The sequence below is a fragment of the Aethalodelphis obliquidens genome, unplaced genomic scaffold (assembly GCF_003676395.1).
Source record: "Aethalodelphis obliquidens isolate GAN/ISIS:26980383/991018 unplaced genomic scaffold, ASM367639v1 scaffold30, whole genome shotgun sequence".
NCBI classification, from domain to species: Eukaryota; Metazoa; Chordata; class Mammalia; order Artiodactyla; family Delphinidae; genus Aethalodelphis; species Aethalodelphis obliquidens.
This window is the reverse complement of record NW_020837974.1, coordinates 9,963,607-9,984,293: the sequence shown is the minus strand read 5'-3', so window position 1 is coordinate 9,984,293 and position 20,687 is coordinate 9,963,607. Positions and strand designations below refer to the sequence as shown.

The window sequence follows — 20,687 nt, the reverse complement described above, 5'->3', positions numbered from 1 at the left end:
AAGACTGTAATTCGCACAATGCCGTTAGAGGGCAGGTGTAACCACCATTCCTACCCTGTGGATAAGGAGCTAACACTCTCAAAGGAAACAACTACAATCTCACCGGACAGACAAGGAAACAGAAGTGACTTAGTATCGAATCCCTGTCTGATCCAAAGCCTGTGACGAGATGCTGAGGCAGAGGCTGGCAACATTTTTCTGTAAAGGGCCAGACAGTAAGTATTCCCAGCTCTGTAGACCACACTGTCTCTGTCCCAACTACTTAATTTTACCACTGCAATATGAAAGCAGCCACAGACGATATGTAAACAAACGGATGTGACTGGGTTATAATAAGACATAAAACTAAAATAAAAGCAGATGGCAGGCTGGAGCTGGTCCACAGGCCATGGTGTGCTAACAATCTCCTGCCTTAAAAACCAGAGAACTGAGTCAGCACAAGGAAGAAAGAATCTAATAGTACAGTAACTAAAGAATTTCACTATAGTTCATTTCATTACACGGTAAACTTACTACATATGACTACATTTTGGAAGATGACTCAGCCTCAATGATCTGCAGGTTCATTCTTATGACCAAGCAAGGAACTCTCACGTACCTAATGACTGTGAATTTAATGAACTCAGCAGAATCTAAGATCCTTCTCATGGAGCTGATTTCCAGATAGCTGGGGGCTTTGAATGACACTCCAGGAGGCATGCCATCAACCACCACACAGCCAGGGTTAATTGTGATTTTCCTGTAGGGAACTTTCACAGGGAAACCCATACCAATGGCTTCACCTATAGCAAGACAAACGGCATAAAAGCACAGATGAACCTGGCGCCTTAGCTGAGTGTTGTAAAAGCACAGATTAAAACCACCTGAGCATGATTTACGTTTAAGATCTTATTGAGACAAAATTTCCTTGCTTACTGCAAGCTATACTATGCAAATGCAAGACTTACCAAATTTTCGACTGAAGAGGTCATTAACTTGTTCTCTTAGCTGTCTAGCTTTTTCAACTTTTGACAGTCTTTCATTATCGTCATCTAAAAAGGTTAAGAGAAAGTTGTAACTTAATAATGCGATTTTAATACCAGATAAATTTTTAAGTGCTTTATGTAACTTCACTTTCTGTTTTTGGAATGTTTTAAAAAACGAATCAAGATTGAAATGATTTAACCAAACAATTTAATAATAACACCAAACTGACAATGCTGCAGTTATGAAGAGCTTTGCTTGCCGACTTATACAAATTTTTTAAACAACACCCCAGGCATCTGGGTGGCCTACAGGTTTTAGCTCATACCGAGTCTAATAACTGCCAAGAGCTGTTTAGCGATAAACTGACAAGCTGATGTATTTGGTTAATAACTTCCGCAGGGGCTTGTGGGGACAGCATACAATGTGCAGTGCATTCAACATCCATGAAGCCCCACAAACTATGATTAAGGCAGAGAGATCATACCTGGAATTGTCACCTGAATGATGTTAAGATCTTCAACACCTGATGCAGTAGTATTAACATTGGGCGATGAATTTATTTTTCCTTAAAACAGAGAATTGAGATTAGAACATATACAGATGTAATTAAATCTTCCCTAATAAAGTGCTTACAATTCAGACTACAAAAGATAGTATTTTAACCCAACTTTGTTCCTTTTCATGTCATGTTTTGTTGTTCTGTGATACTAGGCTTCCTGAAAGACGTTTTTCACTTTTTTCTCTTCCTTGTGGCGCTTCCTTCGTAGAGCATCAGATATGTGGAGATCCTTAGGTATTAAAGAACTTAAAAATCGTAAACTAGTCCAAACCCCAACCTTGAATGAGCTTTCCTGGTTTTGTCTCAGTAGCCACTCTTTCAACAGTTTTCTAAATTAGTGCTGCAAAGTAAGTGTCTAACAGCATGTTTTCTGCAGCAAATGCTTACTTGGAGGGCTCTTAGAGGAGGAGGTGCTCTCCTTAATTGCCGTCTCAAACATTTCAGGCCTAAGAACAAGAAAAGAGAAAAGACTTTTGGGCTAACATTCCAATAGTAAAACATTAAAAATGAAACAAGTAAGAGATTTAAAAAGCCAGCAACTTTCTATAAATACACATTCTTAGTAATGGAAGAACAGAAGTAACATGGCTCTCTAAAGGAACACACATATAAAGACTAATTATAATTGTGATTTTAACATCCACCCCAGCCCCATCTAGTATAAACAGCTTCTTCCTGTGGTTTCAATATATCCTGGAAAGAGTGTGTGCTAGACTGGAGAAGGAAACAGGAAGAGACCCAAATGCAGGTAGCATGGAAACAAGACAGGCGGTAAAAACCTGAACACAAGAGACTGTCTCTCTTAGGAAGCAGAAGCAGGGGCCTTAGCCTCTACAGACCTGGCTGAAGGTACAGAGGGAGGCCATTATGGTTGGCAATGTCAGCTTTGATTATTTGACAGCATCCTTAGGGAACTCAGAAGTAACCTTTAATAAATAAAACCTAAAATTCCTTTCAATTCATTTCAAACGTATTTTGTTAACTCTAATTATTTCCATTTACTTCAATTGTGTTGGCATAATTCACAGATGTCCAAGCAAACAGCAGAGAAATTTAAAATATTCTGTAAGCTGGAGAAATAAACGGGCTTTATAAAACTGAACCACTGGGCTTCCCTGGTGGCGCAGTGGTTGAGAGTCCGCCTGCCGATGCAGGGGACACGGGTTCGTGCCCCGGTCTGGGAAGATCCCACATGCTGGGGAGAAGCTAGGCCCGTGAGCCATGGCCGCTGAGCCTGCGCGTCCGGAGCCTGTGCTCCGCAGCGGGAGAGGCCACAACAGTGAGAGGCCAACGTACCGCAAAAAAAAAAAACCAACTGAACCACTGCCTAGACTCCAGTAGTATTAACCATTAAGATATCACTGTGAGGCTTCCCTGGTGGCACAGTGGTTAGGAATCCACCTGCCAGTGTAGGGGACACGGGTTCCAGCCCTGGTCCGGGAAGATCCCACATGCCACAGAGCAACTAAGCCCATGCGCCACAACTACTGAGCCTATGCTCTAGAGTCCACACGCCAGAACTACTGAAGCCCTCACACCTAGAGCCCGTGCTCCGCAACAACAGAAGCCACCACAATGAGAAGCCCGCGCACCGCAACGAAGAGTAGCCCCTGCTTGCTGCAACTAGAGAAAGCCCGCGCGCAGCAATGAAGACCCAACACAGCCAAAAATAAATTTAAAAATTTATATTAAAAAATATATATGTCACTGTGCATAGACTTCACTAAACCAAGTTGTTATCCCCCTGATAAGCCACAGCCCTCTCTCTCTTGACCAGTTACGAAAAATTTAAAATATATACAAAGGTACAGCTTAAAGAGCTTCTTTGACCCTAAGGTTTGGCTGAGCTCCAAAGTAGAATCCATGTGCCATCTCCCGGCATCAAACTGTATCAACTCATGGCAATCTTGTTTCATCTCATTTCCTTACTTTTTAATGATGAACTTAATTTTGGCTTTGTTTCTGAGTATCTTCTCCAGCCTTGGAATGCCAAAAGTAGATGGTCGTCGGAATGGCACACCCTCGGGTAAGCCTTCCACATAAAAGTCTTCAGGGAAAGACTCAAATAACGCAAACGGCACTTTCACAGCTTGTTTAAGGCCAAGAGCTTCACCTAAAAAAACAAAAACAAAACACATTTACTGGTTCTCATATCTATAACTTTAAAAAACACTAAGTCTTTTTAAAAAAACGCATTTTAAATTACATTTTGCAGCTACTAAAACCTTTCTTTTTAAAAAATCACATTAATTTTAGAAAAATTTCTTCAATTTCTTGGTGCTCAGAAATGTGGAAGAAATTATAAAATTCATGCCTGCAAAACCCACACACTTCTGATGACAGTAATATTTAAATGCTGAACAATCTTACTATGCTCACATTTTTCTATTTTATAAAAAAGCTACCTCATATTTTAATAACAGTATTTCAAAATAAACTTACCACATTTTTCATTGAAAAGATTTTCAACTTTCTGTTTTAGGTCAGTGATTTTGGCATTCCAGGCCTCTGCATATTAAAAAAAAAAAAAAAACAAGAGCGATTAAGATGTTAGTAACAGTTACTAGTATACATCCAATGGCAGGAACTTCTTCATCTTTTATTGTGCATCTTTAAGCAATACAAAATAAAAAATATATAGGTTTTAAACACAGGCATGTCTTGATAACTATTCTAATCCTGATGCATTATTTAACTGTTTTATTATATTACTAATATGTTGGCTACGAATAAATAAAAAAACAAATGAAAACCAAAATACCCCCCCAAAAAACAATTACAGTACCTACTACGTGCCAGATACGGTTTTACCCTTTAAATGATCTGGTATTTATAATCTTCATAATAACCCTATGGAACAGGAAGTAATGTTATCCCCACTCATAGATAAGGAAACTGAGGCACAGAGAGGTTAAGCAGCCTGCTCAACGTCAAACAATTATAAAGTCCTGGCACCAGATTTGAATTCAGTCTGGCTCTAATCTGTGCCTTGAATTGCTAATATATACTAACTCACCAAATAAAAAAAAGAAAACAATTCAACTAGTAAAATATTTTACTAACTCCTTTTATTTAAAATAATGAAATAAAGAAAAACATAACACGTATTTACCAAAGGAAAACTCTCTCCCTCGAGGCTTGAAGGGAACATTAGAACCATTAGTCTGGGTAGGGGTTCGAACAGCTGAGGTTTGAGGGTTGCTGTTATTAGGGCCTAAAGAATTAAACAAAAAACATAATCAGCACATATATTCAGTCATCCTTACGTACTGCTCGTGATTTCTCTAGGACATGCTCCTGAGGTCCAACCTGTGCTGGAGAAGTTCAGTTCAGTGTGTATACAAGCACTCTGCAATGAAAACAGCCACTGCTGTCAGTGTTACAGACCTCCATCCATCTTCCTACTTCCATCCCTATAATCAGGCATTTCCCCCCAAAACACATCTAGCTTTCTGGCTGATCTCAGGAACTTTCAATTCACTTAATGATTCATTACGCCATTTTGAAGCCACTGGTTACCTATCTTGCCTTTTATGTTTTTCTTTCGGCCTTTGAACATAAACACGACTTTAGATACAACTATATCATCTCCCCTATATGAAGCTTTCCTTTGGATTCTCTAGCTGACACTGACATATCCTTTCTTTGAATTCTTAGTAATATACAGAAACAATGTTATGGGCTATCAGTTGTTTTCCATTAAAAGCCTGACTATGGCCTCAGAATCGAAAAAAATATCAAGATTCAACATTCTAATCTTTAATTACTTCAAACTCCCGAATAAAAAACACAGCTTCCTTAAAGAGCATAGTGATAAAAGCAAAGTATTTCTGGACCAGCTGGATCTAGCAGCCTGGTTGACCTGGCAGGTATAATAACCAGACAGAGGAACTCAGTACATCCTATTACCATACTTCTTTAACAGGCTACTATAAGATCACTCAACTAACATCTCTTTTTATACTCCATGTTCATAAAGCAGCCTTTTAATAATCACAGGGAAAGACAGGAAGAGACTTGTGATCACCTGATAGAATTAAGCTGACTGAAATATCTACCTGCGATTCAAAAATCAATAAACTGGCATTCTGGTTTATGCTTAAGTGAATGACACTACACACCCACTAGAACGGCTAAAATAAAAAGAATGACAATATCAAGTACTGTGAGGATGTGCAGCAACTGGAATTCTCATACATTCCTGGCAGAAGTGTAAAGCGATACAATCAGTTTGGTAAACTGTTTCTTAGAAAGTTAAAAACCCAGTAATTCCACTCTAAATATCTATTCAAGAGAAGGAAAGCATATGCCATGTTTCGTACACAAATGTTCATATAGCATCTTTACTAGACAAAGACAGGAAATAAACCCAAATGCCCACTGACAAATGCATAAATTAATTCTGGTGAATCCATACAATGGAGTAATACTCAGCAATAAAAAATACTGAAACATGCAGCAAGTATAAATCTAACAACATTGTGCTAAGCAAAAGAAGGCAACCATAAAAAGAAAAGATACAACATGATTCCATTTATATGAAATTCTACAACAGGCAGAAGTGTTCCATGGTGACAAAAGGCGGATCAGTGGTTGCCTGTGGCCTGGCCTGTGAGGGAGTGACTGCCAAGGAGCGTGTGTGAGACGTTTTAGGGTGAGGGAGATGTTCTATCCATTGACTAAAGCAGTGTTACAAGCATTTTTCAAAACTCAAACTGTACAATTAAAATGCGTGCATTTTATCGCATATAAAGTGTACTCAATAAATTTGATTTTTAAAGTAATAAAAAAAACCATTTACAAGCATGATGTATAATTTAAAAGAAAACACTAGTATGGTGGGAAAAAAAAAAAGTCCCTCCTTGCTATCACACTCTTGACAAAAAGTCCCTGAACATGGACACAGCTCTTTACTACTCAAATTAGTTAGTGTTAAACCACTAACAACTATTTTGTGGTATTTTAACAAATATAAATTAAATTTGGGGTCTATTTATAGCCCTGGTTAAGCAAAAGAAAGCTACTGTGGGACAAGGTCCTCCGTGGCTTGGGTAAGACAACAGAAAGAGATTCTCTGTTAATCTGAAGGCAGGTCAAAACCATTTTTCATTAACCCATCACTGCCCTTGTACACGAATGTTCAGAGCAGCATTACTCATAAATAGCCAAAAAGTAGTACAAACCAATGTCCATCAATCGATGAATAAACAAAATATGGTATATCCACACGATGAAATACCAGTCATCAAGAAAAAGGAACGGACACCCATTAGGATGGATATTATCTAAAAAGCAGAAAGTAACACGTGGTGGCGAGGCTGTGGAGCAATACCACCTTGTAATTGAAATCGTTAATTAGAAACATTTAGAAAATCTAACTTTGGGACTACCCCGGTGGCGCAGTGGTTAAGAATCCGCCTGCCAACACAGGGGACACGGGTTCGAGCCCTGATCCGGGAAGATCCCACATGCCCCGAAGCAACTAAGTCCGTGCGCCACAACTACTGAGCCTGCGCTCTAGAGCCTGCGAGCCACAACTACTGAAGCACGCGCACCTAGAGCCCGTGCGCCGCAACAAGAGGAGCCACTGCACCGCAATGAAGAGCAGCCCCCACTCGCTGCAACTAGAGAAAGCCCGCACACAGCAATGAAGACCCAATGCACCCAAAAATAAATTAATTAATCAAAAAAAAGAAATCTAGCTTTATCGCAGTTAAGTGTTCTGCACCTAAAACAAGTTTTATAAAAACTCATTTGCATAAAAATATAAATAGTAAAGTGAAGAAGCAACAGATTAACTAGTGAATTGTAGAACGGACAGGAACGGGCCACAGAGCAACCTCACCTTCAACAGTGACCTCAATTTCAGGAACTTTTGAATTACTCCCAGGGCTTCGTGGTCTTTTCGGGGACTGCAAAGCTGTAAAGTAAGCATATAATTTCTTTTGCATGTTGTAAAAAATCCAGAAGGAGATGCTTTATAAAAGCAGAGTATTAAAATTCATACAGTTTGGCTCTTTTCAAAGAAACCTGAAGAATTAAACTGGTAGTGTAATCGTCCACATGAGTCTCAACAAAGCTGTGGAAACATGAATGAAGGAGGATTGCAAACGTGAAACTGCCAATGAAATGTTTACTTTTAAGAGACAGAGAGGAGGGAGGGAGGGAGGGAGGGAGAGGGAGGAGGGGGGTTCATTAAACAAAATACCTTAAAAAGCAAAGAAACAAACCGAAAGCCCCCAAAAGATATGTGCCAACGACTCAGTATGTTTTAATGCACTGAAGTATAATGAAGGTATACGTAATCTCTTACCTTTAGTGTTTATTTTACTAGCCATTCCAGGAGGCAAGTAGGAAATAACTAGTTCAGGTCTAGAGAAAAAACCAAGAAACATTACAGTGGCCAGTATAATATTGGTCTTCACAGCTAGTAAAAATTGTGATGACCAATGATAACTCTGTAATGTAACAATAGTTTCTTTCGTTATGGACCAAAAAAATTCACTTTTCCTTCCTACAAATGCCTGCTAAATGATTTTATGAAGAGTAAATGACCTCTTTCATGAAAATGAAAATTAACTATCACTAGTTTAGTTTCTTCAACTACTGAAATTCTGCAGACATATAAATGAGAAACTTAATCACTGAAATTCAGTTGCCCATAAGTTTAAGCAGGAATAACAGAGCACATAAGAATCAGCACTTTCATCCTGCCCTCAAGTATCTATCAATAGTAAGAGACAACATAGCATCTCTTAACAAACTTCACCTCCACCAGTGTGAGGCAGGTACAACTCTCCTTGTCCCGATGAAGAAAATCAAGGACAAGTTAAAGGATGGGAGGCAATGGACAAGGCCAGGACTGCAGCTCAATGCTACGCTTTCCATCGTGGACTTCAAAGCCTTAGCCGTAACCTGAAGCTAGAAAAAAATTTAAATAGAAATATGCCTTGATTGTTCTAATCCCAGAAAGGGCTACATTGGCAAAGAGAACTTACTTTTTAACAACAAACTTGATTTTATTACTTCCACGGACAATCCTTTCAAGTCGTGGAATTCCAAACCAGGTAGGGCTTCGAAAGGGAATTCCTTCTGGCAAGCCTTCTACATAAAGGAACTCGGGGTTTGATTCAAACACCGGGTATGGTACTTTTACTGCCTCTGTGAGTCCAAGAGCTTGAGCTGAAAGTGTAAGAGAACATAACTTATGGAAGGTAAAATTTTACAGTCTTTTAGTTTTGTCTGATAGCAGTCTCTGTTTATGTTTTTAATATATATATATATTTTTTTAAATTGTGATATAATGAACATATAACATTATAGTAGTTTCAAGTGTATAGTATAATGATTTGCTATTTGTATGTATTGTCAAATGATCGCCATACTAAGTGTAGTTGACATCTGGGCGTTCTCAAATACGTTGTGCAAAAGTTCCCAACAATCTAGCAATTTCCACTTAGTAACATAGGTATTTTGCTTAGTATATTGTGTAAAGTTGACGAAGAAGCCTAAAATATAAGAGGAACATTTTACCACTTCAAAGCAAAGGGATAATTAATCAAAATTGTCTCTGTGCTCTGGGCAGAAATGAACTACAGCCATTTCACTGCCATACTACCGAAATGGCAACTATCCAGCCCTTGTGTTATCATCTAGGTGCAAGTTTGCTGTTTAAAAGATCAGAGGGAATTCCCCGGTGGTCCAGTGGTTAGGACTCTGTGCCTTCACTGCCGAGGGGCAGGGTGCGATCCCTGGTCGGGAACTAAGATCCCACAAGCTGCGCGGGGCATGGCCCCCCCAAAAAAAACAAAAAAGAAAGAAAGAAAAAGAAAAAAGATAAGAGGTGCATAAGATGCATCTGAGCAGAACTGGTCAAGAGTACTGAAGATTCCTGATCCAGGACACAAACGTCAATACCAGTTATTAAAACGACGATGGCAACGCCCCAGGAATATTGATATCACTCCACTCCTTACTTCCTTCTCCATGACAGACACACCCAATCAACTGAAACACTCTTGCTGAGCCTCCTCAGAATCCTCAAGACAGCGCTCCAGGAAACCGCTGTCAACAAATCTACGTTGAAACAGACGATGAAACCTATTTGCCACAGGTGTTAGCCAGGTTACAAGTACAGACAGCGGAACTGAGACTCCTCCCCAACTCCTCCCTTCCTTTCCCACTCTGACACACGAGAAAACGGAGTCCAGGAGACAGAAAGTAACTCGCTCAGTTTAAGTAGTGAATGTAGTAGCAGAAAGTCAAATCCAGTTTCTGGGACCTTCTTTCTTTAGGTCCTGAACTGCTATAATATTCATTCAAAACACTGTCTTTCATTAATGTTTTTAAATTAAGACATAATCACTGTGTTTTACTTACCAAATTTCAAATTAAAAATCTCTTCCACTTGCTTCCGTAGCTTGGTAATTCTGACATTCCAATCTTCTTTGACTAGAAAGGAAAAATAAACCGAATCAACAATGTCCCTTATGGATGCTGACACAAAATCAGACTGGACGCTGTTCTTTCCAGTGATACTATTTTTTAAAAACTTGAGAGATAATCGGCATATAACACTGTATTAGTTTTAGATGTACAATCCAGTGACACTCTTAATAAAATTTTGCTTAAAAGCAAAAACTTCAGATAAGGAAAAGAAGGATTTCCTGCACTTGTCAAATATCAGAAGTACAGGGAGATAGAATTCAAATTTAAGTTTACATTGTAAATAAAGAAGAACTTGTTCATAAGTATTTAGAATGAATGGTTTTCAAACACTTTTTCTTGGAGGTACATCAAAGAACCCTCAGGGTTGGGAGGACCAGCTATATAAAGATCCAGGCCTCCTATACCAGGTTCAACCAGAGGAGCTTCACTTGTATTTGCTTTCTAAACAGGCATTCCTTGTTTTATCGAACACGTGTGCCTACAGATTTACACAAAGGAAAACTTCACTAATCACAGCAAGAAATAAATGATAAAGTGATTAGGGAGCTGTCACTCAGCACTACTCACATCCAGAATCCAGTTTATTTCCTTACCCCTCATTTATAAGATAACCATCCCCTTTTAAATACAACATAAAAATAAAGAAAAAATAAGCTATTATAAAAGACACGTAGGGTGGCACTTACTTGGACAGATAATCGGGGCTTGTTTGTTGGAGCTGAGGATGGAGAGGACGGAGGTAGACTTGGAGACAATGGAGGATGGTTGGAGGTATTGGATAAGGAAAGGAGGGAAAGAGAGAGTAAGAGGAAAGGGTAGAGAGTGCAAGAATTGCACCACGTGTGAAAGCCATTTGTGTCTGTGGACAAGGCGACAGGAAATGTTGGAGAAGTTCTGAAAATACTGCTGAAGGTTGGGAGCCTCAGAAAATCTTTCATTTCCACTTTACTTTTACTGTGAAAGTACTTTAAAACCTTTTCTTTAAAAGAAAACCCAGCATCTCAAGGGTTTAATATGGTAACTCGGCCATTCGACCAGACGAAGTCAGTCTGGTATAAACCAAATTTGAATATTACTATAACAATATCTAGACTCTCCTTCTCCGAGGTAAAGGGCTTCTGTTAACCTGGTGCTCAGTCAGCCCTTCTGCCTCACCCTGCACTTCCTTCTCTGGTATTTGCTGCTCTAATACAAAAAGATCTCTGTACCATTCTACACAAGAACCAAGTACCTTCTCATTCTTCCCCTTCAAAGCTCAGCTATCTGGCTAGTGCCCCAACTTTCTCACATGTGACATCTACCTTTTACCAAATTGAGAACAAAGTGCACCCACGTGTGTTTAAGCATACAACTGTTACCTCAGAGTTAAGCAGACGTCTCTGATGGCAAGGACTAATATAATTCTTCTGTCAGGTATGCTGGGACTTGAACTGGCCCAGCAAGACTAACGCCTAGGTGACTGGCAGACCCAGTAACACTTTGTTGCAATGAAGAAGGACAACCTTTGATTCTTTCCAAGGTCTTCTACGAATGGTAGAAGGCCAAGCATTGTTAATAATTGGGAGAATGGAGAGTCTTTTGATAATAGGCCCGTAACCATCTATGCTAGAAAACAGCAGATCAAGTACTACTGAAAATATTACTAAATCCTCGGAGTAACTTGTATGGTGCCTACAGATCGTTCCAATAATACATGTTTCACATCCTCAATTTGCAGTCATTATTAGAATTGCTCCTAATAAAAGCAGTGATCACATTAATCACAAGCTTGAACTTGAGGTCTGTCTTGCGAAACAAAGACTCCTACATAGACTTTCATCATACTCAGACTAATGCACGTTAAAGCACTACCTTTGGGAATAGTTTTCTTTGCATTATTTTGCTTAGCAAAGTCTGTCACGTCCAATCTTCAATTTGTCGCCAATATTTTGTTTCTTTGCCTAGATCAAAAGCACTCTGGGGAGTTTGCTGGGTTAATGTTGCTGCTCAGCCTGAGAAGTTAAGCCTCAACTCTGTCTTCTCCCCGGCAGGATTCTGGGCACAAGATAGTCTGTTTCCCTAGTACAGTATTTCTCAAATACTTCTCATGCCATGATAAACAAAAGATTATATACAATCTATTTGGCATACTGGTGACCTTCACCGGTTGCCTCCAGGTACCCTAAAAGCTCAAGAATCAGTATTACAGTTCAGACAAATAACCCCTCCTGTACAGTAGTTCACCTTAGCATTTACAAAATTGATTAACTGCAAAAAATGAAAGAAAAGGAAGGAAGGAAGGAGGGAGGGAGGGAGGGAGGGAGGGAGCAGGGGAGAGAGGGAGGGAAAAGATTAACTGCAACAATTCAGAAACACCCACTGGTTCTTAGCAATAGAAGTTCCTAAGGTTGTAGAAAATCTACAAGTTGTGGTCACTTTTTCTGACATTATGGAATGGAAAACAAAAAGATGGGAAAGAAATAAAGGCACACGTATACCTCAAAGAAAATAAAACCATTCAGACAACTGAGACCGAGACTTTTAAAAAGTTCTTTTCTATTGGGCATGATGTCAGCACAGCTGCTGCAATCACAGCATTTGCCATTTTAAAAGCAAGGTCCTTGTGAACAGATTAAGGCCTACATCTGCATGGTCTGGCACATTAGCCACATGTGGGCAACCTGAAATGTCGCTACTTGAATTAAGATGTGCTGTAAGTGTATAACACACACCAGAGTTTCAAATAAAGAATGTAGATAAATGAAATGAAAAATGTAAACTAACTCATCATGTATTTATGTTGATTACAGGATGAAAAACAGATTTGGCTACTAGAAAATTTTACATGACATATATGGCTTGCATTTGTGACGCACGTTCTCTTTCTACTAAATACCACCGGTCTAAATCCAAAGCTCGAGCCCCCCAGACTGCTTATGTTCATGTGGATAAATCAAGGAGTGCCTGTATTGACCTTCCACAAAAGACTTTTTGGGTGGAAGGGAGAAAAAAGAGGAATTCCATGGCTTTAAAAGATTAATAAAAGCTTAGAAACTACTTACTTAAGCTTCTAAGAAGGATTTCACAACTATCTTACCTGGTGTATTCGTTCTTGGCTGAGTAACTTCAGTAGTGCTGTGAGTCAGGAGCTCTGGTCTGTAAAAATACAATTGACATCAGGATGAGAGCATTTAAGCCCACTTTAATTTCCAGTGTGGTTCACTCCACCTTCATTTGCAGTGACAATATCATTTTGGTGACTTTAATTATTCTTAAAGTAGCAATTTACAAAGATTCAGGTGGAACCACCTGTATGTCCTCAAAGGAATTTTAAGCTTAACTTGTGCAAAACAGTTGTGTTTTGCCCCAAAGCAGTTCGACCTCCTGTTTCTGAAACTTCAGATGAACTAGAGCACAATACAGGTAGATATATCTAGCTATGTCACCCTAAAGCATGTCCCAACAAACAGACATACAAATGCACAACCCCCAAACAGCAAACAAATTCTGTCCCAACGATAATTCTTCTTTATTAAATGGGCCTTCTGTTCCCACTCCCTGCCCTCAAATTACCCATTCTGCTAGCCTTCAAACTCAAGCCAAAATAACCCTCTTAAGGTCCAATTCAAATTATTTTAAGAGGAATCAGCTTTAAAACCCCTTCAATACTCTGCTGATTGCAAAGGACAGAAAGCCTTCCTCCACTGGGCCACCTCAGTCTGTCTATCATGCTATGCCCTCAAGGTCATCAATCCTTCCATACAGAATGGTGTGGTTAGCCGAACATTCGAGTACATCTGACACCCCCCTGCGCCTACCTACCTATGTTACTTCCTTTATTTGAACCCCCTTCTTGCGTTCTCTATGCACAAGTGACCAAACTGCATGCCACCCTTGCCTTCTCCCCTGAAGTGTTCAAGTAGCACTTTACTGCACTGATCTATATAATAAGCCTCCCAAGGACAGGATTCCTGGTGGACCCAATTTTGTACATCTGGTGCCTGGCACTGCATAGACACTTGCTCAAAAAATGAATCTAAATGTAATACCTTAATCTTAAATATGGAGAGTAAGTCCAACTGGGAAGGGGAAAAGCCCATTTTTATAAAATTGATTTTTTCTTAATGACAACATTAAATTTGTTTCTGCAAATTATAATCCTACCTTTTAATAACAAATTTAATTCGATTGCCCACTTGAATAATTTTTTCCAGCCTTGGGATTCCATACCACGAGGGACTTCTAAAAGGAATGTTTTCTGGTAGTCCTTCCACATAGAGGTCGTGAGGATGTGCTTCAAACTTCTGGTAAGGTACAGCCTTGGCTTCGGTGCTCCCTAAGGCTTCAGCTTTACAGAAGAAAAGCAATACAAAAGACTGGAGATTAAGTTTCTGCTGAAATCGTATTTTATTACAATCCATAGCAAAGTATATGTCAACTTTTTAAAAAGCAAAGTATACTCTGAAAATATCAACAGCAACTACTGAAATAGACTTAATAGAGCAAATGCAAATATTAAATGACCCATGATCAAGAAGTAACTTTTGGTGAATTTAAGTTTCCTGATACTAAGGCCATTGTAATAGCTCTAAGATCTTATTTTTATGTATTCTTTTTTAAAGGATATTTATTTGGCTGCGCTGGGTCTCAGTTGCGGCATGCGGGATCTTTAGTTGCAGCATGCATGTCGGACCTAGTTCCCTGACCAGGGATCGAACCCGGGCCCCATGCATTGGGAGCGTGGAGTCTTAGCCACTGGACCACCAGGGAAGTCCCTCTAAGATCTTATTTTTAAAATTCTCAGTATCTTTGAGAATAAATAAAAAGAAGAAAATCATGACCAACAATAAAGAGTGCAACTTAAATACTACTTTTTCAAATATCCGGAGGCAGAATTTTGCTACTTAATGCTTCATGAGTACAATAAACTTTTTATGGCTCTTGCACACTAACTTACTTCAGGCTATACTTCTATCTGTATTGCAACCATAAGATGACTGTTCTTTACCCCTCAAACCTCATCAGTGTACCATTTTCCAAGGAAATAATTCATGGAATGACAAATAAAAATAGTAAGCAGAGGCTGGTTTAGATTAAAAGAGACATATCAAGCAAAATTAAGGCACGAAACTTTATTGTTTAAATCCAGGTTCGAAGCAAAAACTTAGAAGATACTTTTCAGATAAATGAGGAAACTCAATGAAGGACTGGATAAGAGCAAAGAGACTGTTAATTCTGTCAAGTGTGTGATGAGGACACTGTGACTGTATTTAAAACGTTAATGTTGGGACTTCTCTGGTGGCGCAGTGGCTGGGAATCCACCTGCCAACGCAGGGGACACGGGTTCGATCCCTGGTCTAGGAAGATCCCACATGCTGTGAAGCAACTAAGCCCGTGCACCACAACTACTGAGCCCGTGTGCCACAACTACTGAAGCCCGTGCACCTAGAGCCCATGCTCTGCAACAAGAGAAGCCACCACAGTGAGAAGCCTGTGCACCATAACGAAGAGTAGCCCCTGCTTGCCACAACCAATGAAAGCGCACACGCAGCAACGAAGACCCAACGCAGCCAAAAATAAAATAATATAAATAAAAGTGTTGTTCAATGGCGCACACTGAACAAGGAAAATGACACCATGCCTGTGATATGCTTTATTAAATTCCTACAAGGGGAATGAAAGAGGAAAGGATGAACAAAATGTGGAAAATCTTAAACATCACTGATTACAAAAATCGGTATATGGGAATGCATTGTACTATTTTTCTACTTTTGAATAGGTGTGGCATTGAAATTTTAAAATGTAAAAATGTAATTACTAACCCCCACTATGAAGCCACATCCAAACAGAGCTTGTAAGAAGAAAGATCCAAACAATTTACAAAGTATCAGCACTTATGGTCTCCCTCGTATTCTGAGTTACATTTAAACATTTTACAATCTGATGGTTGAAAAAAGAGTGGCTCCTTGAAGCATCTGCATTTCTTTGATTGTTAGTTTGACTTTCCTCTCAAATTCAAAGGCCTTCTGTCTTAATTTCTTCCTTCATTTCATTAGCACCAAATCTGAAGGGCTCAAGTATAGGATCTCTTTGATAATAGTAAGGAGTGTGTATTTGAAAAAACAAATACAATGTAATTTAGATCATGGCTGTGAAAAGAAATATTCTCTTTTAAAATATGGTAAAGGCTTTCACACTCACACCTGGGAGTAATATTAATTGTAATTATTCTGTTAAATATAACAAAAAAGAACAAAATCCTAATTCTAACAAACTTTCTATAAAATAAAAAAGAACCAAACTGTTGGAATTGAGAGAGAAACAGCACAAGTTACAGAAAAGAGGAAGGCCAAGTGCATTAGTGTTCATCACATCATCTGCGAGGTCTCCCCTATATTAAGTAACCAACCCTCTGTCTCCCTATCCCCCTCATTTTGCTTAATTTTTTCCTGAACACTTAACACCTTCTAATATACTGCATATTTACTGGTTGCTTTGCTATGCATATTTCCCTAAGTTATAAATGAATGCTTCCCAGGGGAAGCATTCACCATCCTCTGTGCTGCTGAGTTCTTAGCACCTGACACTTAGGGGGTTCACAGGTGCTGAATGACTCTGCTGCTGCTGCTATACAGCTTTCAAGACTTGTGTCTGATATGACAGACAATCTTATGTTTTCTTCTTTCCCTTTCAGTAACCTTAAAGAAAGCAACAATTCTGCTGGCTTCTCACTCTCTAAAGTGACTCCAGTCCCAAATGACCCACCTGAGGCCACAAGCAGGATTTTGCTGTTTGTAATGTAACAATACATAGGAGTTATCTATTTTCTTAGCTCTGATACAATGAGAAAATACTTTCTACAGGCCAATTTTTCTTTCTATGAGTACACTATCTCACACACAGCTTTCTCCTTCCATGAGGGAAAAGTCATGGGTGCCATGGCTGGCTGGCAGGCACCCATGATCTAATAGGATTGGCTGTTTCTTACCCCAGGCTGAATTTCTAGAACTAAATGTGAGGCCAAAGTTTAAGCCTGTTAATGCAGATGCACATTATCCTATGTCAGCTACTCATGAATTACGATTATGACGACACTATGGTGGCATCTCAAATGACAAATAAGGTTCATAATCTTATTTCACTAAATGTCTTGGAAATATAATGATTTTTAAAGTGGCGAAGATTCTCTAGTTTATTGTTCATTAGCTGATTTCTGACCAGATGTACGAGGAGATACATTTTCATTAAGGTCCTACATTCATGTTCGGTGGTCAAGGATATTGATGAGGAAAAACTTACACTCTGACTTCTTCTCAAGGCTCAGGAATTTCTCAGTAATTTTTAAAAACTGTTCCATGTATTTTTATTTAATTAAAAAAAATTTTTTTGAGTCACACTTTTATTTATTTGTTTGTTTGCCGAGGGGCATGTGTGATCTTAGTTCCCTGACCAGGGATCTAACCCGTGCCCCCTGCTTTGGAAGGGCACAGTCTTAACCACTGGCCCTCCAGGGAAGTCCTTCTGAGTAATTTTTTTTTTTTTTGCGGTATGCGGGCCTCTCACTGCTGTGGCCTCTCCCGTTGCGGAGCACAGGCTCCGGACGCGCAGGCTCAGCGGCCATGGCTCACGGGCCCAGCCGCTCTGCGGCATGTGGGATCCTCCCGGACCGGGGCACGAACCCGCGTCCCCTGCATCGGCAGGCGGACTCTCAACCACTGCGCCACCAGGGAAGCCCCCTTCTGAGTAATTTTTAATGACACTGGTCCATTCAGTATTTGTTGAGTATCTGCCCAAGCACTGTTCTACTAATAGCCAAGAGAGACAAGATCTGGGCTGCTGTTTGAACTGTGTTGTAGTGGAAGGAAAAAGGTAGCCATTAGTGCTTTAAGAAAAATTAAAGGGTGATGACATACAGTGTGCTTCGTGGTTTATGTTAGAAGGGTAGGCAGTAAAATCTGGCTGCTTTGGGGCATTGACTTTGACTACAGTGACAGACAGCAGTGAAGAAGAAAAAGATATGGATTTGCAGTGTGTTTTAAATGTAGAGTCAGCAGGAGGCCTTGTGGAAATGAAGAAATCAAGCGTGACCGCTAGGGGGTCTGGCTTGGGAGACTACGTAGAGTGTGGTGCCACTGGGAGGACTGGGAAAGGAACATGCTGGAGGGGGAATCAAGGACTCTATCTAGGACCCGTGAAGTCTGAAGAGCTGTCAAACGGCTGGGTGAATATAAAGGTGTGGTGTAAGAGGGCTAGAAACTTGAATGTGAAAGTCATCGGGAATATAGACAACACTCTATTTTTAAGATAGAGTGGGACTATCTGTGGAGGGCTCAGGACTGAGCTGTAGAGTAGCACCCCAAGATTTAAAGAATGGACTCAAGGGAGGTACCAACAAGAGAATGAAGAGGACAGCCAATAAGACATGAAGAAACCCAGGAACAAACCAAGAGTCAATAACGTTTGAAACTTTCCGTAAGAATAGTTTAAAATGCTTAAGAAAAAAAAAAAAAATGCTTAAGAAAGAAAAAAAATAAGACAACTATGTTGAACACTGCTGAAAAGTACAACAAAGCAAGGGAGTTACTTCTGGTAACAAAAGATGTTGCAATGATAAACCAAACCTGAGTATTTTAAGTGTTTAGGGATGCAAGCACAGCAAGCACTACAAACAAGACAACCGAAACACTGCCAAGCAGCAGCCTGCCTTCCAGGGACACACTGCTACTGGTGGTCCCCTAGATGCCACTGTGGTACACCATTAAAAGGTACGAAGACAAAAGGATTCCCAAACTGTGAAATGCCCTGTGCCGAATAACCTGTACACGGTATAAATAACTTAGTCAAGAGTACGTGGGTTTTCATTACAGTATTCTCTTCCCTTCTGTACAGATTTAAAACTTTTCATAGTATATGTTAAAAAAGCAACAATAAAGGAAACTGGAAATGAGTCATCCATTGTATTTACTTTCTTAAAGCAAAATCTGGAAAAGTTATTCTGTAATATACTTTAGCTAGGGGGGAAAATTAAACTTACCAAATTTTTTGCAGAAAAGCTGATCTACCATCTTTCGTAACTTAGTGATTCTGGCATACCACTCTTCTTTTACTGTAAGGGTAATATACACAAATTCTTCAATTTGATGACATTAATAAATTATTAAATGTTACTAAATAGGTGGTATTGTTTTTCTGTTCTAACTAAAATTACTTCTAAGATTTTAGAATGTGTTTATTAAAACAGTGCTGACATTGAATAAAATGTGTAAGAACAAAACAATAACAAAATGAAAATTCACAATAGTGATTTTACAGAGATAAATTGAACGTGTCACCACTGAAGCTAGGAAATAGAATTCATTTTACTCAAGATCAGCTAGCAGGTGATTTTTGTGATGATAAATTTGGGGCCACAATAATGCTGGCAATCCTTTCATTACACCAACTCTAAGTGATGCAATTTCCATTTTATATCCCCACCCTACTCCCTCCACTCCAGAGCAAAAGCAACTAAGAGAACAGATCATGATTGGATTTCCTTCAAAATACATCTAACCAACAAGTGATGATGCCCATGGCTACGTACTCTAAGACATAAGTCTTTTTAACTCCTGGGTATAATGATGGATGATCATTCAACTGATACTAATACAGACTAGGATACTACAGACTAGGATAATAAACTGTTCAATACATTATGCCAGAAAAATTTTGTATCTCAAACATAGAACAGACATGGTCCTTTTATAGTTTATCCAGAAATGTGATGTTTACATTTATTTATAATGGGTTATTAAAAACAAAATGGGTTTATTATTCTAGAGAATCCTGGACAATATTCCTTGTACATCATGTTCTGATTTGACATACAATTTGACACAAGTCTGGAGACCTACCTCCTGAAGCTGGTTTATCAAGCTGTAAGTCTTCACGTGTTGAATTCAAAAGTTCATGTCTGAAAGGTGAGAAAAATTACTAAATATTTACCAGATAATATTCAGCAAAAGTAATAACTACTAGTACTTATGTCATATTCAGTCATCAAAGCCAGTTTTTAAAAGACAGCCTGAACTCTTGAGCACAACTAAATCCTAATTTCTTGAGATTTCCAGAGTAATAAAACCAAATGGTAACTGCAAATGGCTTCATAATGTGCTTCACGGAGTGTGTGTATGCGTGCGCGCGTACACACAGACACATACACACACACACTCACACACACAGAGTAAACTTTGTAAATCAAAGATATTTCTTAAAAGCACAACACCAGGGCTTCCCTGGTGGCGCGGTGGTTGAGAGTCAGCCTGCCAATGCAGGGGACACAGGTTCGTGCCCCGGTCCGGGAAGATCTCACATGCCGTGGAGCGGCTGGTCCCGTGAGCCATGGCCGCTGAGCCTGCGCGTCCGGAGCCTGTGCTCCGCAACGGGAGAGGCCACAACAGTAAGAGGCCTGCGTACCGCAAAAAAAAAAAAAAAAAAAGCATAATACCAAAGGAAGCAAACTGCAAAAATTTTAAATGGGAGTCTTCAATTTTACATAACATTCAAGACCACCTTACTTAAAAACATCTATAGGGGCTTCCCTGGTGGCGCAATGGTTGAGAGTCCGCCTGCCGAGGCAGGGGACACGGGTTCGTGCCCCGGTCCGGGAAGATCCCACATGCCGCGGAGCGGCTGGGCCCGTGAGCCATGGCCGCTGAGCCTGCGCATCCGGAGCCTGTGCTCCGCAACACGAGAG

At 39.6% G+C, this 20,687-nt stretch overlaps 1 protein-coding gene across 8 annotated transcripts in view; it reads right to left on the bottom strand.

Annotated features, from left to right (window-relative positions):
• GTF2I (general transcription factor IIi) overlaps positions 1–20,687 on the bottom strand; it is a 95,776-nt gene that overhangs the window by 5,504 nt on the left and 69,585 nt on the right. For 7 of the 8 annotated variants that reach the window (XM_027126182.1, XM_027126185.1, XM_027126186.1 and 4 more), the window contains 15 exons: positions 19,846–19,904; positions 18,987–19,058; positions 14,117–14,300; positions 13,050–13,108; positions 9,905–9,976; positions 8,524–8,707; positions 7,839–7,897; positions 7,371–7,445; positions 4,638–4,739; positions 3,968–4,033; positions 3,455–3,638; positions 1,913–1,971; positions 1,451–1,531; positions 948–1,031; positions 599–782 (listed from right to left, as the gene is read on the bottom strand). In XM_027126182.1, coding sequence (XP_026981983.1) covers positions 599–782; positions 948–1,031; positions 1,451–1,531; positions 1,913–1,971; positions 3,455–3,638; positions 3,968–4,033; positions 4,638–4,739; positions 7,371–7,445; positions 7,839–7,897; positions 8,524–8,707; positions 9,905–9,976; positions 13,050–13,108; positions 14,117–14,300; positions 18,987–19,058; positions 19,846–19,904 — 1,524 coding nt within the window. The remainder of the gene's footprint in view (positions 1–598; positions 783–947; positions 1,032–1,450; positions 1,532–1,912; positions 1,972–3,454; positions 3,639–3,967; positions 4,034–4,637; positions 4,740–7,370; positions 7,446–7,838; positions 7,898–8,523; positions 8,708–9,904; positions 9,977–13,049; positions 13,109–14,116; positions 14,301–18,986; positions 19,059–19,845; positions 19,905–20,687) is intronic. The other variant, XR_003437029.1, reaches the window with a different exon arrangement.